Source organism: Periplaneta americana, chromosome 4 (genome assembly GCF_040183065.1).
Source record: "Periplaneta americana isolate PAMFEO1 chromosome 4, P.americana_PAMFEO1_priV1, whole genome shotgun sequence".
Classification (NCBI taxonomy): Eukaryota; Metazoa; Arthropoda; class Insecta; order Blattodea; family Blattidae; genus Periplaneta; species Periplaneta americana.
The window spans coordinates 76,681,955-76,701,890 of record NC_091120.1 but is presented as its reverse complement, the minus strand read 5'-3'; the positions used below and the strand labels follow the sequence as shown (position 1 = coordinate 76,701,890).

General features: G+C 34.4%; 1 protein-coding gene across 3 annotated transcripts in view; it reads right to left on the bottom strand.

The window, feature by feature from the left end:
• Positions 1-4,238: 4,238 nt before the first annotated feature.
• The window catches only part of LOC138697977 (tyramine receptor 1-like), a 689,651-nt gene continuing 673,953 nt past the window's right edge, over positions 4,239-19,936 (bottom strand). For all 3 annotated transcript variants that reach the window (XM_069823608.1, XM_069823606.1, XM_069823607.1), the window contains one exon: positions 4,239-18,994. In XM_069823608.1, the coding sequence (XP_069679709.1) occupies positions 16,936-18,261 (1,326 nt within the window). In that variant the 5' untranslated portion in view covers positions 18,262-18,994 and the 3' untranslated portion in view covers positions 4,239-16,935. The remainder of the gene's footprint in view (positions 18,995-19,936) is intronic.

The window sequence follows — 19,936 nt, the reverse complement described above, 5'->3', positions numbered from 1 at the left end:
TGATAATGATTATTATTATTATTGAATATTTTTTGTTATTGATTATTATTATTATTGAATATTTATTGTTGATTATTATTATTATTGTTATTATTATTATTGAATATTTATTGTTATTGATTATTATTATTATTATTATTATTATTACTACTGAATATTATTATCATTATTATCATTATTATAGATCATAAAGTATCGATGTTGCAACACACTAACATGTTACTAGGTACAAAGTTACTTTGTTCTTCTACTTCAGGTCAAATGGCTGCATAATAACCTTTAGAGGTAACTGAACCAATTTAGCGACTGTTTATTACTGTACTTTAGATTATGGTATCGAAAGAGAGAGCTCTCAATTTATTTGCAGTGAAAAGAAAGTTTAGGACAAATTGGCCATGATCAGAACGTAACTGGCTTGGGATTTGTAGCAAAACGATTCAAGTTACTCGAGAATTTTACAGTAGCACTAACTTCGTTGTTTTCTGGCCATAAAAAGAACCTGTCTTCATGCTTTTTACTCGTGACTAGGACAAGCCTCTTATAAGAGCATTAAACTCCCAACCTACAGTAAAAGTGTTAAGGATCATGTAAACCCTCTACTCTTTCAACAATATTCCTTACTTATATCTTCAATACATAAAATTTATTCAATCATGAAAGTTCCAATAACCAATCTCAGCCTATGCTATCATTTTCTAAGCGTTTTACCATTCAATGCCTGCCTACATCATCCTTAAACACGAAGTATGAATTTATAGACAGATATCCTGTTATGATTTGTAGTTTATGTGTTGTTTTACGATAGCGTGGAGGAATGAATTTCATATGCACATGTGTTGACTTAGTACAGGAATGAAAGCTATTATTTATATCACGAAAATGAGAATTTATGAATATATATAGTGAGTGTTCTATCCTATCTTCCCAGCACATTTTATGACTCATCAAAGTTTAACTATGTATATGCGAGAACCTAATGTCCCTCAAATTTTCATTATGTTTAAAACAAGAAGTTGCTTTATTAATTTTATTTATTTTAATGAATTATTTTACGACGCTGTATCAACAGGTCAGGTTATTTAGCGTCTGGATGAAATGAAGGTGATAATGCCGGTGAAATGAGTCCAGGGTCCAGCACCGAAAGTTACCCATCATTTGCTCGTATTAGGTTGAAAGAAAACCCCGGAAAAAACCTCAACCAAGTAACTTGCCCCGACCAACTTCGAACCCGGGCCACCTGTTTTCCCGGCCAGACGCGCTGACTGTTACTCCACAGGTGTAGACTCCTGTGTTAGTCATCACTACAACCACCACTATCGTATTTGTCGTCACCATCATTATCACCAGTGTAATTGAAGAGTTCAGAACCATAGTGGGCCAAGCGCCATTTACTGAAGACGTAGAAAACAAGGGTTAAAATTAAGTTATTACCATAATTCATTGGAAACATATAGCAAATAATATAAAGTATACACATTAAAACTAAATGATATGTTAATCTTCATTGAACTATGGTATTCACTTAAATTTAACCCTTGCTTTCTCCATTTTTTAAAAAAATGGCGCTTGGCCCACTATGGCTCTGAACCCTTCAATTGTCATCGCTATCCGTATTTACGAAGATAGATCATCAGGTAAGGTTCCTTATTTCGCCGACGGTTTTGTGTAAAACCTATGCACAAATTACATTTACAATATTGAACTGCAAGTTAAGGCCCATTCACAATGAAAATTACACATAAGCGTAACATAAACACAGAAGTTTGCGCCCAGGTTACGAAATGGGATCATTCACAATGATTCACATAAGCATTGGCATAAACATTACCGTAAGACGTTAACATGAAAGTTTGCAAACTCCAAACTTTAATGCTTATGTTTACGTGATTTCCAAACAGAACACAATCGTGGAGCGCTGAAGTATACGATAGAATATGAGGAAATGGCGTCGTTGTTATGTTTCCATGGTTACCAAGTATGTTTGCGGTTATGTTTATGTACCCATCGTGAATGACGGTATGACTTCTTGATTTTACCGTAACGTTTATATTCTTAAGTTAATGCTTACGTTATGTTTAATTTTCATTGTGAATGGGCCTTTAGTTACTACACGTATTTACTACAATATATACGCTTATAATATCATGACTAGGGGGCGGATGTTAATGAAAAGTCATCTTCTTATTTTTGACATTAGGTCGATGCCTAGTAATACAGAAATCCGTTCTATGTTAATATCAACGTAAAAAATTAATTTCATATATTGCATTTTTTGACGTGTTTGAACTAAAAGGTCATCTTTATATTTTTAGGCATTTTTTGTCATTTTTAATGCTATGTAGAACTTTTATATCATTTCGAATGCATTTTAATTTCTTCTTTACCGATAGGTCTGTTAAATCATATTCTAACTAAATAGATCAGTAGTAATTACCTACTGAATAAATGAATAACAGTGAAGTTTGAATTTTATAGTTTGGAACAGACTCTGGAGTCCATCCCTCATTCCTCTGCAGCCTTCACTTCACACAACGGAAGTAATATAAAGTGAGTGACAGTAGCTTAGTTTAAGCGAGTACTTTGACTGCTACTGTCTTTCGTTGGTACGAGAGTGTCCTTAGAATTTATGTTTGTAAGGGAGGAAAATTTCAACATGTCCTGGACAGGACGTTGTGTTCTCAACATGGTTCGGAAGGGATGTCTACTGTAGTAGACAGTATTTTTAACACAAAGATTGCAAGAATGCACGCTGCGCCCATAGTTTGTTTTGTCATTCACACTCCCTCATCTGGAATATCTAGTAACAAAAGTGAACCGCGGAAGGAGGAGGCGACGGAGAATGAAGGCACTGACATGGACCACCCCTGATTGAAACACATTTTAAACTCCCATTAAAATCTATACTTTTTCCTTAAAACTTTCATTTTGTTGCATTTTTTTTCTTTTATCTTAGCCAAATTCCAGGAAGTTGCCTCCTCTCTCCGAGATTTGCAGGACAGTCATTGAAACAAGGTGACTCATTTTTAAGAAGTTGTGGTGCGAGTACGGTGAATAATATTTAAATGTCACTTTTTTTTAATTTCATGTTATTTTTCCATTATTTTAAGGGCATGATCATTTTAAGTAGACTTTTAGGCCATCAACATCCGCCCCCTAATCATGACACAAGCTTGAAAATTGTATCTTTGTAGAAATCCGGCCCTTGATGTTCCAACCGATCTTGGACAGCATCATCCAGAAGTCGTCTTCATCCAAGATGTTATTCCAGTGGCTAAAAGAAATGAAAAACGTATGGAACTAAATCAGGGCTGTAAGAGAGATGTTCACTGTATTCCATATTCCATATATAGAAGACTGCAAAAATTCTTGTATTCGCTGTGCAGTGTGAAGAAGCTTAACACCTGTGGATAGAACACTTGACCTCTTTCTGTGTCTCAAAGCCATTCGATATTTATAGTGAGAAAATTGCAGTCAAGGACACAAATTTCATATCGCTAGCCCAGAAGTGAAGTGATACAACTTAAGAAATTCAAAATTTAATTTTTATGTGGAAATTAATTTCAGATAAGCACTACTATTAACAGGGAAGGTATCATGCCATAACTTAATTATAATGAAGGATGATGAAGGATGGTTGGAGCCGAGAAAAATTCTCTCCGGCACCAGGACTCGAACCCGGGTTTTCAGCTCTATGTGCTGACGATCTATCCACTAAGCCAAGCCGGACTCCAATTCCGATGCCGGATTGAATCCTCTCAGTTTAAGCTCCACCTCTTGTGAGTGATATAAGAGCGACGGGATTATACATATTTAGATAAAGTTACATTTATTTAGACAGTGATATCGTCACCTGAATGCAAGAATTAAGTAACTTGATTTTTCCTATTTTTAGATATTGCCTATTTACTTATTTATTGCACTAACAAGGGAAGGGTTTCGGCTCGAACAGGAATTTCGTATCCAAAATTTGTATACAGGCCCATCTTTACATGTCTGTAAAGCTCCCAAAAGCATTCGTTTATGTAATGTGTGGTTTGTCTGTTAGAGCACTGTACAAGTTGAGGGGTGGGGAGAGCACTACACAAGTTAAGGGGATGGGACACCTTACCCGTAAGCCTAGCCTAGCCTAGAAGCTAGTGCGAGTGGTAAAATGTTTAAAGCCCATTTAAGAACATTTTTCTCCAACGTTCTCTCTGAAAATATAGCAGCTAATCAAAAGTATATACTGTTGTGTGAGTCATTGAAAGCACACAAGGACGCAACCTTAATAAATGAATCATTCCAAGGCTAGGGTATGGAATGTATGATCATTCCACCTAAAAAAAACTAAATATATCCAGCCTCTGAATACCTATTTCCTTAGACAATACAAAACATATGCTCGGAGGATAACAGATTGCATAAGGACTCTTGCTGAGAATCCAGAACTTAACTTGGGAAATCGAGTGTTTATAATGAAAATGCTCTCTGTTATTCATAACCAGTTGTCTGCTTCAGTATTCCTGGCAGTCAACTGGTTACGTGACTCGTGAACAAGTCTCGGACTTCAAAAATTTAATTCAGGTGTCATTTGATTTTTCAGCACTGGAGTGTGGTTCAGAAGATTGTTCAGGTGTTGCTTCTGCGTGTTGTGCTTATTGCTTTGCTCCATGCTGTTTCATGCATTTTATAGAGAATCCTCATGTAGATTTTTAAAGAAGTGTATTGACCAATAACAACCAAACGGAGAGTTACACAAATGAATGCTTTTGCGGTCTTCATCACCATTGTCAGGTAAGCGTCTGTACAAATTTTTAACCAAAAATTCCTGTTCGAGCCGAAACTCTTCCCTTGTAAGAAATATTTCTCGTTTTTTTTTACCTAATTTTTACCTTGGAAAATAGATGTCGCTGGTGTCGTTCGATCAGTTACCTAGTTATTGCATACATTCCGTGAGATTTTTGCTATGCTATAACAGAGGTAACTAAAAAACGCAAATTTCGAATTACGTAGTTCTTGCATTCAGGTGACGATATAGTTCTAAATTCATGTATAAATTTATTATAAAACATTCTAAAATATAATTTACATATACATTTTACAATTAGACATGTTCTAAACTAAACTAAAATGGCTTTTTAATTGGGTATGTATCAATAAGTACTAATCGCGCGGTATATCTTCAGAGACAGCGACCGTTAGATTGGGAGTAGTTGGTACATACTGCTCATGCGTTACATTGATTTCTACACTGTCGTTACAACGTATCAGATATCAATAGGGAAAGGAAGTTCATGCATTTGCATATTTGTTCTCTATCGTTGTGTGAATATGCTGAAAGATTATCTACATGAATCACAAATTTCTGAATACAATGATATTACTTTTATTGTGCATAAAAGTGTATATTTTGCCTTTATTTATAAAAGCATCATATTTTAACATTTATGCAGGGAAACTGCACATTATGTATGTTTATTTGTCTCTTCCTCATTTTTAAAAGTGTGTAACCTCGTAAACACGACTAATTTATGTTTATGAATTTTGAACGTCATGATGGCGCCCTCATAGGGAGCCTCTCAAGTTAGCAATTGGTATTCCTTTACTGCAGTCTTTAGCAGATTTCGATAGAACAATATCCAGTTTAACACCAGTTCCAGGAAATGTAGGAGATAAAGTTACCAAGAAAACAGCAAATATTTTTTTCAAAAAACCCTGGCTATTATCAACTTAAAGAAATTCAAGATATTCTCGAAAGAAAAACACCCCAAAAACCAACAACATTTTCTATAGAACAGCTCACAGCTTTTGTGCAAGCCCCTCTTACTTCTTGTGATGTAGAACGAAGTTTTTCGCGCTACAAAGCTATGCTGAGAGACAACAGGCGAAGAATGACAACAGAAAACATACGTCACTGCTTAGTTGTGAACTGTAACAGCATAAATGGAGCATTCAGCAATGAGGCAAGCACTTCAAAATCCATAGACTAAACGTAAGTTATCTATATCTTATTATTCTGTTGAAATTATCTCAGACTGATAATGCATATTTATCTATTTTACGGCATAAATGCATACATATTCTTCACGTGTTTAGGGCATGAACTTACTTTTCCTGGTTATCAATGAGATATGCAAATAGCGTTTATAGTTTGCCATAGACCAACGTCCGTTCTTATTTTAACACTAACATAAACTGACCTCATTAGTGCTCAAGATATACCGCGATATATGCAAATAGACTTTATGTAGCTCGTGTATTCTTTGTGTTCATAACGTATTTTATGTACTTCACTTAAAACATACAAGAGAGTCCAATAATTTCGTAAAGTGATAGTTTTAAACCACTTATATTGCACAGGATATATTGCATAATGAAAGTATAAAAATAATCCATGTTCATAGGCGACAAAAAAATTAATCTATACGCTGTCGTGTGAACAGCATAAGCCTACATGAAGTGTTTTACAATAGTGTTGGCTAAACTTATCATGTTAGAATTTGATTAAAGTAGGCTACTGTAAAACAATACAATCAAATACCTTACTATAATAATACCGGACGGCTAGCAGTTTTACGCGCGAACGGCGCAGGTGCTGCTACCTAGGCGGTAGGATGTGCTGAAACCCGCGAAGCAGGCTGTAATGTATTATAATGTAGATTGTTGCTGGACTAGTAAATAGTTTTATTAATTAGTTGTGTTAAAATATAAGTGTGTATATGCGCTTTTTATAACTGCTACAATTACAGAATTACAAGCTGCTCCATATCGTACTTTCGATTTCCGAGGGATCATAAAACGTGAGTCAACAAAATCCTTTAGTAGATCTAATGCCTTCGTCTCTGTGTTGATAGACCAATAAAAATTATTTTTTTTTTTACTTAGCCTAATAAATTAATGGGATCTAAAATGAATTGGAAATGTTAAGGTTTTATCAAATTAAGTTTTATTGTTGTCCACATTTCTTTACTAATTATTATTACAAACATCAGATTACTATCAAATTTATCTTTGCAGCTGTCAGCAATGGGTATATAGGCCTAATGTGTTATTGTAAATTCATTCTTAATGTCGGAATTAATTTTGTCTCACTAAAGCAAAGAAAAAATATGTAGCAATTAATTACGGAAAGTAATACGAAGTATGCAATATTTCTCATAATATCCAACTTTGATAGGCATATAAAATTATAATTTTACATTAAATACTATTCAACATTTCTTAAGTGTCTCGTATATTATTCCACATTAGTACCTCACGTTTTAAATAAAACTCCGATTCCCGCTATGTTAATATTTATATTTATGGACGTAATTCCACACCGTTCCGCTAGATGACAGGTCCGCGATATTTCGAACTCGCGTCAATGCTGCTATTATACAGCTGTAAGGTATTTGAAACAATGTTGTACAGTTAGATGAAGAGGTAACCAAAATTCTGAGAACAATACAAAAAATTGCAATGAAGAATCCAAGGGCCCTAGTACACTAATGCTTTAAATTGGGAACAACACTCCACATAGGCAATCTTCCGCACAAGTAGTTACAAGAGCTGTAATAGGCCTTCGATAGATTCTTTAAAAAATGTAATAATTGCTTGCAGGCAATTTTGGCCTATCAACATAGCAGAAATGCATCATAGTTGGGAGACGAATATGTACACCACTTCTATTAAAAGTTTAACACTTACAAATTTGGTATGGGTGCTATAATTTTGTACATTTAAAAGACAGAACTAAAATTCTTTCAATCATTTATTATCATAATATACTGTTTTCTTAAATAGAATGAGCATACTGAGGATTAAATCAATGGTATGCCCAAAACACCCTATGAAATGTTTCATACAAAACAATTTTTATCTCTAAAATGAAGCAAAAACGAGTAACATTCTATTTAACATTTTGTTTGAAATATCTCGAAGAATAACCCCCTGAAATTAATAACATTACTAACGGTAGACCCTGTAAATCCACAATTCCAAAAACTTTTAATTTAGATAATTTTTTTCTTCTTGAGTGATCAGCAATTTCCAGACATTACGGAAATAAAATGTCATCAAATAAGGTTTAAGGTACGTAGGAATAAAACTTATGAAAAGTACATTTTTAATATTGAAAGTTGTCTGAAACCCCTTAAAAAGTGTACGTACAATAAAGGCATTCCAATATGAAGTTTTGACCATTGGCAAATGATATTATGTACTATCAACAGAAACTGGTCTGGTATCCATGTCTCCGTCTTTCTGATTCTGGGTAGTGCAGCATTTGATGAGCTCTTATTTACCTACGTTATTCTAGTATTGTTCAGTGGAACGACTTTCTTATTGAAATTCCATTATTTAAGGGGAGAGGATGGCATTTTTTTAAACTTTTTTCGTATTTTGTCTAAAATATTATTTTTTTGTATGTAGAGAGCTCATAGCCGTGGCAACTCAACCAAATAAAAATATTTTGAAAAAAAGAAAAATTGTTTTTGGGCCCAAATTTGAAAAAAAAATATACCCAATGCAGGATTGTACTAGAACCGATATATCTAAACCGTTTTAAAGATAGATTCAAACAGTTTTTTGCCATGTATTTGCAAAAGCATGTTCTATAAACTCTCTGTAACAGAATTTTGATATTAGTCCCTACGTTTGTAAAATAAACAATTAAAATTTAATAACAATTTTCTGATTTCCTTTCTTGCAAACAAACGGACGTATTTTTTAAATGAAATCAATTAACAAAATTCTGTTACAGAGGAAAGTTTCCTAATAGTCTAAAGAATGTGTGTTCTAAATTTCATGCATGTATCTTTAATAGTTCAGAAATTATATCCATTTTTGCCTGGCAATGTAGCAAACAAATGAAGTTACTGGAAACCGATAAATGCGGGCGTGTAATTTAAAAATCCATAGCGCAGGAAGTTTAAAAATGACGTCTCAACATCCGATAAGGGTTCAAATACCCACAAAATGTTATGCAATGCATTTCACACATATCAAGTGGTATTTTAAAGATTTTTTTTTTTTTAATTTAATTTACCGGAAACAACAATAAAAGTGAGCGAGTGATTTAAAAATCCATAACGCAGGAAGTTTAAAAATGGCGACTCAACATCCGATAAGGGCACAAATACCCACAAAATGTTATGCTATGCATTCCACACATATCACAGAGTATTTTAAAGGATTTTTTTTTAAATTTACTCATTTTTCACCAAAAAAATGCCATCCACTCCCTTTAAATATAATGTTTTATTCCATAGCGGACACTTGACTTTGAGTCTTTCACCTAAGCTCTAAGCATCCTAATCTACGAGTATGAGCGATTTGGTAGCGTAGTTCTATTAGCCGCTTTAGCGTTGTCGTACAGTAAGAAAAAAACTATTGTACATAGCACCGCACAAAGATCAATGGAGCAATGGTGGAATTCCGGTAGAGGCAACGGGAGTACCGTGCAAATACTTAGGGCTACAACTAACACCATATTTGTACACGTGCTGGGATTTGAATTCGAGTTATCAACTTTAATAGCTGACGCACTAAGTCTGCGGCTAATGGTGTGCCATTTTAAAATTATAAAAGTAAAGATAACATTATTTTAAGTGGCAGAGAATTTATGAAGTCTCTTGAATTGCAGTAAAATGTCATTATTCTTGATATGTAATTAAGTTACAGATTTTATATCTTGTACGTATCACAGCCTGTAACGCATATTTCAAATATTCAAAATTATTGTCAAGAAAAGGTTTATTTAAGTAATTAGGGGCCTAAATAGCTAAGGACGTTTTTATAATATTGTCTTTCTTCAATATTGAACACATTTTTTTTATTGTTTCCACATTTATAGTCGATATAAATGTGTTATTATTTGTCGTTCCTCTTTCATTTTCTGCACTTTCTCACACGTTTTTCAACATTCTTTCTGGAATTTTTTCGCTTCCATAACAAAGCAATACTGAATCTCGTAAAAGTTTAACACTTTAATCTTCAAAATATATATAGTAATGCGTTCTTCCATTTCCGTTTTTAATTGATTTATTTATTTTTTAATTTTGAATAAGTCAACTTGCCTAATATGCTCTTGCCAAATGTTAGCTTACCACCTTATGACGTTATGATTTTCTTTTATACACATTTTATACGGAATTTGCCATGTATCGGCTGATGCAATAACGAAAGCGATAGTGCTTCCCCTATAATAAACGTTGCGAACTTCATTTTACACAAAATGTTACACTTTTTCCTAGTTTGTTACAGATTTTATATCTTGTACGTATCACAGCCTGTAACGTATATTTCAAATATTCAAAATTATTGTCAATAAAAGGTTTAGTTAAGTAATTAAGTAGCTAAGAACGTTTTTATAATATTGTCTTTCTTCTATATTGAACACTTTTTTTATTGTTTGCACATTTAAAGTCGATATAAATGTGTTATTACTTGTCGTTCCTCTTTCATTTTCTGCACTTTCTCACACGTTCTTCAACATTCTTTCTGGCATTTTTTCGCTTCCATAACAAAGCAATACTGAATCTCGTAAAAGTTGAACATTTTAATCTTCAAAATATATATAGTAATGCGTTCTTCCATTTCCGTTTTTAATTAATCAATTATTTTTTTAATTTTAAATATTCAACGCCCCCTGTGTAAGTCAACTTGCCTAGTATGCTCTTGCCAGATGTTAGCTTACCAGCTTATGACGTTATGACTTCCTTTTATACACATTTCATACGGAATGTGCCATGTATCGGCTGATGCAATAACGAAAGCGATAGTGCTTCCCCTATAATAAACGTTGCGAACTTCATTTTAAACAAAATGTTACACTTTTTTCTAGTTTGTTACAGATTTTATATCTTGTACGTATCACAGCTGTAATGCATATTTCAAATATATTCAAAATTATTGCCAATAAAAGGTTTACTTAAGTAATGAAGTAGCTAAGAACGTTTTTATAATATTGTCTTTCTTCAATATCGAACACATTTTTTTATTGTTTGCACATTTACAGTCGATATAAATGCGTTATTATTTGTTGTTCCTCTTTCTTTTTCTGCACTTTCTCACACGTTCTTCAACATTCTTTCTGGCATTTTTTCGCTTCCATAACAAAGCAATACTGAATCTCGTAAAAGTTTAACATTTTAATCTTCAAAAATTATATAATGCGTTCTTCCATTTTCGTTTTTAATTAATTTATTCATTTTTTTAATTTTGAATACTCAAAGCACCCTGTGTAAGTCTACTTGCCTAGTATGCTCTTACCAAATGTTATCTTACCAGCTTATGACGTTATGATTTCCTTTTATACACATTTCTTACGAATGTGCCATCTATCGGCTAATGAAATAACAAAAGCGATAGTGCTTGCCCTATAATCAACATTACGAACTTCATTTTAAACAAAATGTTTCACATTTTTCCACTTTGTAGGTCGAATTGAATTTTATATTTTGTTTATAAACTGCACTTAAAATTGTGTAGTTCTACGGGCATTCAAATAATATTCAGAATATTATTAGATCCAGGTCTTTTGAAATATACAGAACTGATTTTTTATAATTATTCAAAGGAGAATAAATGTTTGAAACTCCTGAAAGTAAAGGGGTATTTTTATGATACTGAGGTTTAATTTTAACGTGTGTTAAGGAGGAAATTGTCATGAAATATCAGACAACTAATCATAAAATATGCAGCCGAACTTAAAATTTAGGGGAAACGTTCCAGTAATAATCGTGGTTTACAATTACCGTAAACCACAAAATTTTTATTCAGCTGCTTACATTATGTAATATAAACAACCGCTTAAGGGCTGAATGTTTGTTAGGTAATTCAGACCAGTACAGTATGTGACTGAGAAGAAGGAAGAATGTTGCAAAGGTTTCCAAAATGTTGGGCAGTCTTGTTGAGGATTGAAACCCGTATTATTATTATTATTATTATTATTATTATTATTATTATTCCCAACAGTACTATATGTATGCATTGACAGTACAAATTGCTTTAAATATTTTTTTTCACCTACAATGTTTAAAATATTAAAAAAAAATTGAATAATAAATTAGAGTGTCAACATATTTGGAAAAACCAACCAGCTACAAAGTTTATGAGACCACGTGCGTAGTCAAATAGAATACGTGAGTGACTGCAATTTATTAACTTAGAACAAAAAATCATAATGAATTGAACTGCCCAGAACATGCGAAATGAATACAACCGTATCAAAAAATAATTTCACAATATACATTATATAGATGCAGAGACGTTGGACAGCTAGAATCCAAATGGGAAAATGATATCCGAGACCTGAACAGGCTATAAAAATGTACCTTGGAGTCGAAGGGGTATTATTAATTGATTTTAGAGCACTGATACTGAACTTTATTGAAGGAGATCTTCAATGTGTGGGTGTGACTAATGTTTATTCATAGAAAATACACTCCCACCCCTACATCGCACAGTCGGTAAAACAGTGGAGGTAAACAGTAAAGATGAAGATATTTAACTTTAACAGTAAACAATACTGTCAGAAATATATAATTTCTGAACCTCCAGATTCATTTGAAAATGTTGATACTTGTGTGAACCAATGCACATTATTTGCTGTTGAAATTCTCATAACTGTATGACTTGTTTAGTTAAATTATTTAAATAATTGTGTATGTTTTGTTTCTGCTGTGCGCACTTAAATTAATTTCGTCTGTTGAAATAGCGAAGTAGGACAATTTCATACAATTTCAATTAATTTCGGGACTGAGGACAAGAAATTCTTTGGGATGTTAACTATTAATATATCTACCATTATATGATTGAGCATTAGAACCCAGTATTTTAGAGCTCTTTCAAAATGCAAAACGCAATAATTTAATAGCTGCAAAATTTAGTTTTATATTGTAATAATTTTTGTGATTATAATTTTAGTTAATGTTTGCATTATTTAAAAAGAAGGTTTGCGAGAACGTGTCAATGTTTCGAATACGAAAAGTTTGACAATGACTACAGTCAAGGCGCATTTACACTGACGTAACATTATTGTCATGTGTTGACAACCTACAGGGTGGACGAGAAGTCCCTTAACATGTTATTAGCACACCTACCGTTAGCCATGTAGATGAAAATTGTTATGAATATAAAAAACATGTGTATATTTAATTTTATGAATAACATTGAGTTTCCCTCCATGTTCGATGCAAAGGTTGATGCTTCACCACGTTCTTCTTTTCATCCGCTGCACCATAACAGAGGTGATCGTTTGGAATGCTAAGCGAACTCCGTCTTTCAGTTGATCGTTGTTCACGTATCGTTGTTTACGAACCTCTTCTTTTATTATGCTCCAGAGTGCATTGTCCAGTGTGATGATGTCCGGGCTTCGTGGAGGCCATGTCTTCTTTGTGTTCTGACGTTCGTGAACCCACACAGAAGCCACCAAACGCTCCTCAACACTGAAAACACTTGTATCCGTCATGGTTTAACTCTCTCGACTAAATGAAGTGGATCACGTTTTCGTTCTCGTTCTCCCACTACCGAAGTAGAGTAATATGCGCAGGTCTCAGCTTACGCCGGGAAATGCTTATCTCAATAATGTGTAACACAAGAATAATAACAATAATATTAATAATAAATAAAGAGTGGTCCACCGTTGTGGCTGAGGGGTTAGCGAGTCTTAATTCCGAATCCAACGGGCCCGGGTTCGATCCCAGGTCGGGACGAGTTGCCTGCGTGAGGTTTTTGGGGGTATTTCCCTCACTCCTATGGATGAATATCAAGTAACTTTATCAGGCGATTGGAACCACACTCATCTTTGCCACTTCCTTTCCTCCTCATCATCCTTTCATTCATCATCCCGTTACTTCTTCTGGTTTTCAGATCGCACTACAGGCGGCCCTCCGAAGCTGTTAGCTCTCTCGACCGGCCTTCGTGAACTGTATTCACGCGATGATGGATAGCTTCTGTAACGGAACCCGGAACAGACCTTCTCGGGGGAGGACTTCCACTTCGGACCGTTAAGGGAGCCTTGGGGGGGGGGGGGTTGCCGAAGCAGGAATGGTACATAGACTCTGTTGGCTGTAGGGACCGGTTGTTAAGGGGGTCAAGTGGTTATGTCGGTGCGCGTAGAGGATCGGTGGGCAAGCAAACTCATCCCATATATAGGGGGGTGTACAATAGGCCTTAGGTCGTAGTGCATGGGATGTTCCTTCCCTCTCTCCTAACAAGTAAAAAAAAATAACAAAAAAATAAAAATAAAGAGTAAATCTGCTTAACAATAGTAATATTAATTCTTAATAATATTAATAATAAATAAAGATTGAATCTACTCAACAATTGAAGGGGTCACCAGCAAAAGGTGCTAACTAACAAAATCTAAATTTGGTGCACAGGTTCACTTCTGCTCCCATATCAGCTATCATTTTCATTCGATTTTCTCGTCTTGTGTGCGAAATTCTTCGGAAATAAGTAACCGAAACAACATGCGAATCTGCTGTTCAGATTGAATTATATTTATAGCAGGATCGGAAGTGGAAGTTCATCTTGGCACAAATTAAGGCAATTGACAATACTAATAACATGTAAAGGGATCGTCCAGCCTGTATATTGTCAATAAAAACTTGAGAAATTAGTTGTAAATGATGGAAAAATGTTGATAACATTCTTAAGGTACATTTACATCGGCGTAACATCGTTATTATTGATTTGATATACGGATACATTCTTCTTAGGAGGGCGCTAGCAATATATGTTTCTATGGTGACAAAATGCTGTTATACAAAGTTTTGGATTAGTTCCACAATCGACCGTCTGTAAAGCAAATGAATAACAAATAAAATTAACATTTACTAAAAATTACTAAGTTTCCTTCTAGCTCAAGATTGTGTGCTTTTAGTCTTATGTATTCCATTTCTTGATTCCTCCTAATATGATTATTCCAATGGAACTCGCCGGAGCGTCGCGGTTAAACCATAACGCTGCAAAAGGAGAAGGTTGTGGGTTTTATTTTCGATGGGATCATGGATTTCTTCATTTATCTAATCCTTCCAGTCGCACTATGGCCCTGGGATTTACTCAGCCTCTAATAGAAATGAGTTCTCAGGGTATTTCCTTGGTGGTAAAGGCGGCACATAATTAGGACTGACATCCCTCCTGCCATTAATGTCGTTTGTAAAGAGAGCTGATCTGGACAGTAATTGGGTTGGCTTTATACCATTATTACTTGTATTCCAATATGGAATTGAATCTGAAAAGCGTAATTGCTTTAATGGAAATCTACACAAATGGGCACGTTTTATGGTATGTTAAATGTGACGATTATAAAAATATATATTTGGCAAGTAATTTCATAAGTGCTAAATAAGAAAAAATTCAGGCAAAAAAAAATTAAGTGTGTAACGGTATATTTTTTATAGTGAATTGAGTGGTTCAGTGCCACAGTTGCCTAATCCACAATTGCACTGATAAAAGTTATTTACGTCTAAACTTAATCATCGTTCTTTTAATTATATGCTTTCACTTGGACATCATTTCTCCTGTACCATAATCTAATATTTACCTAGTAGAAACACTTTGGAACACATATAAATGATAATTTACAGTCATTCTATGCAGAAATCAGGGGCTTAAGAATTTGTGGGGTAGGCAAATCTGACACTGAGCCACTCAATTGAAAAAAGGTACACAGAAACTGATACATAACTGAATAAGATTTTTTCCTCAAAATGGTATCACATATTCCTCTCTCAGCATTCTTTGCTTAAAATACTTTGTTTCTGAATACACTGATATTTCTTTTCAACATTCATATCTACGATTCTTTTGCCAACTTCAATATAAAATTAATTAACATACATTTAATAGAACAATATACCAGCAATACGATGTCAGTCAGTCTTAACATTCCATTTTTTATTTAACCTACAATCTACGCTAACACCCATAATAATTAACTGAAAATACATATATTAAATTCTAACTTAAGTACAGTGAAACATAACAAATAACATAAAAATTTACTCCTTAAAATAATATAAAAATATGAAATTCTATCAACTTTAAAGATCTAAATTAATTATTTTACCATTAATAAAAGATAAATATATAATCAATTTAATTCAACTTAAATATTAGACCAACAACACTACAAGAGAATCAACTGTATTAGCAAATCCTTTCAATGACTAGGGTAGAGATATTGTTTACCTTAAAATTAAATAATTGTACCATATATGCACCAGGAAACAAAGTTTCGTATATGCCAGTTTTATGTTTTCAGCAAATTAATGTTATTTAGTATATGCGTCATAATGACAATATTCAAAATTTCACTGGACACACACTGGAAATATTCCGAGAAGAATCGTTCATGAAATAAACTACTCGGTATTTTAAATCCACATAATAGGGACACACTTGTTAAATCCTTTCAGAGTGTTAATTTCACAATCTTTATCACATTCAGTCATACAAATTATGCCACAATACTAGATTTAAAAAAAACTGCAGTTAATATTTGAGTAAATACTTTCGTAGACACTATGAAAGCCAAATTAAAGTAAGTGAAATGTCATCTTCATCACTGTTTAAAATGTCACAAACACGAAACACTTTCGTAGAATTCTCTTTCAAACTTACAACAATATAGGTCCTTAATTTGCTGTTAGCATACATAGTTATAAAGTATTTTATGCACCTATTTTAGAAATAGTATGTACAAAATCTTAATAACAAGTAATAGATTTCCAGAAAGTTTTCTTCTCACAACATATCCAAAAGAAGATTGTTCAAATATTCTTTTGTTTGAATGTAGTTATGAACACTAATAATTATCTACGAAGTAAATGTTTTGATGCATAGTAAATATATTTCACTTTCACTACGGTTAAGACTTTCAGCAGAAATCACCAAAATAGCACTTAATATTCCTGATGAAGTCTTCTCAACGACAATGTTTGTTGACACCAATAATTTTATACGAGTTTAGGATGAGATTCGCAGAAGTTTCTTGAAGGCTCGCCTGAAGTCCAAGTTAAATATGGTGTAAATGACAGGATTTAGAGCCGAGTTGACATAGCCCAGCCATGTTATAAAATATACCAATCTTGGAGTAGAACAGCAAGAATCGCAAAAAGGCTCAATCACGTAATGCAGAAAGAATGGCAGCCAGCACACCATAAACACGCCCATGATGATGCCAAGTGTCCTGGCAGCACGTCTCTCCTTCGACAGCGATATCCTTTTGCCCATATCGACTGGAGGCTTGTTCCGCGGCCGTCTCTTCAAGCTGGAGTTCCCACCTTTCTCTGTACCGTTTGGACTTTTTGGCGAAGACGATTCTAATGGAGTAGTAGCTACATTTCCAGTCGGTGTCTGATTCAGGGGAGGGATTTCTACATCAGTGATAGATTCTTCGATGGATATAGAACGCTTTTTGAAATATTTTTCTCTGAATGATCCTAAACTGCTGAAGATGCCCTTTTTGGAATTACGTCTCTTGCCATTACCGGCGTTTTCACCATCAGGGTTTTCTTGAATGACGTCGCTATTTCCAGACTCAAGTTCTAGTTGTATGTTTTGAGGGCGATTATACTTTACGATGCTCAGTTTTGATGCTCGTGCCCTTTCTTTGAGTCTTCTTTTTGTTGCAATGAATATCTCGACGTAAACAATTGTCATGATGAACAGTGGTATATAAAAAGATCCTAGAGAAGAGTATACAACATATCCCTGCTCCTTGGTTAGCTCACATTGAGCGTTTGAGTCGAAAGTCGCAGACCAATCATTCCATCCCACTAGCGGTGGGGAACTGATTATTGCTGACAAAACCCACACTCCTCCAATCATCCAAAGTACACGTCCCAGAGTTCTTTTCTGTGCGTAGTTGAGAGGATCCGTTATTGCCCAGTACCGATCCAAAGCTATTGCACACAAATTTAAAATCGATGCTGTACAGCAGAGTATGTCACATGTCAGCCACATTTTACAGAGGAAGATGCCAAAATCCCAATGCCCTATAATCAAATTAGCTATATTTAAGGGCATAACTAAGACTGCGACAGTCAGATCGGCCACAGCCAGTGACACTAAGAAGTAATTCTGCACTGTCCGTAGAGGTTTGTGAGTAAATATGCTCAGGATGACGAGAATATTCCCAACCAGTGTTGACACAATAATCAAGGACAGAATTATGGCCGCGATGGTTGCTTCCCATTCTGGTATAGCAATCTGAATGCCTAGAATACTGTCATATGTAATGTTGCTTAGTGAGCAGTTTTTGATGGAGTTTTCTGTCTTACCGCCTGCCATTTTGTAGCTTTTAATAATCCTATTCAAATCTTACTCTTCACTATGGAAATCAATGTCTAAGATCGTTTTAGAGAATAAAACAATAAATATTTATGACTACTGCAACAGCATATGTTTATAAGAAATTAATTTGAACTACTTATCAACAATAGTATAGTCTACTATTAGATTTCAAGAACTTCCTAATTAGATTACTGGTAATGTGCAAAGAGATACTCCAAATTATACTTGGTTTTCACGATCATTACCATATTAAGATTACTTTCTTTTCTGCAGCACTTCCTCCCTTTAATCAACATTGGCAAGAAAGTATAGCCATTCATCGCAAAATTTTCACTTAAAATATACTTTCTTGAAGTTCTGTGTTAAGAAATGAATAAGCTATTTCTAAGCCTTGCAGTACAATATATGAATTCCGTGGATGAAAGTGACGTACATCGGGCTTATTTGAAATATTCGTTCTATTTTTTTAATAAGGAAGCAAAACATCACATGCAGAAGAGAAGAGCCTTTTTCAATGTCGCAGAAAGGAATTGGTGGTTGTAGAAGGGTTCACTGTCGAGTGAACAAGAGAGATGAGGTGAAGCTGGGCAGCCACAATCCATCGATCCTTCTGACAGCTTCAGGGGAAGATATACAGATGTTACATGCGGCCAAGTTGTTAGTTTCCACCACCAACGGTGCAGAGGTTGCTACCAGCAGGTGTAGGGGACGGGGTGATTTGCAAGGATTTCTGAAAAGAATAGAATACAAAAACGTTACTCTACTACTACTACCATCACCACCACGATCAATACTACTACTACTACTACTACTACTACTACTACTACTACTACTACTACTACTACTACTACTACTACTACCATTAAATTACTACCACTACTACCACTACTACTACTACTGCTGTTACTGCTACTATTACCATTTCAATTGTAGCAAGTATGGGGGAATCTAGAAATGCATATAGGGTGCTAGTTGGGAGACCGGAGGAAAAAGACCTTTGGGGAGGCGGAGACGTAGATGGGAGGATAATATTGTAATGGATTTGAGGGAGGTGGGATATGATGATAGAGACTGGATTAATCTTGCACAGGATAGGGATCGATGGCGGTCTTATGTGAGGGCGGCAATGAACCTCCGGTTTCCTTAAAAGCCATTTGTAAGTAAGTAAGTACTACCACTTAAATTACCCACTAACTCTCTACTTACGTTTTCTGATGTGTACTTAATTGTACACCACCGTGACATTACAATTTTGTAAACTAGAGGCCTGAAAATTTGTAGTTATATTGCTGTATATACATATTCTCTGTACAAAATTGCATCTAATTTGTTGAAAAAATGCATGAATTATTAACATTTTTAAACTTAAATGACATTGTGAAAATTCGCTACTCTTTCCGTAAAATTTAAAAACTATTGCCTGAAATTTTGCCATTATTCCTGTCAGACTCTCAGAAAAACTTGCTGTAGTCCTGTATAAAAATGCCAAAAAATATATTATACATAATGAGATCTAAAGAAAGCTTTGAGAGCATACATTAAAAAACACCCGAAAAAAATGTATCTACTAAAACATTTTGTATGAATAGTAGCATTTTTAGTGAAGGAAAGTCTACAAAAACCCAAACCAATAAAAATGAGTTCGAACGTTTGGAACTACGTATTGTAGGTG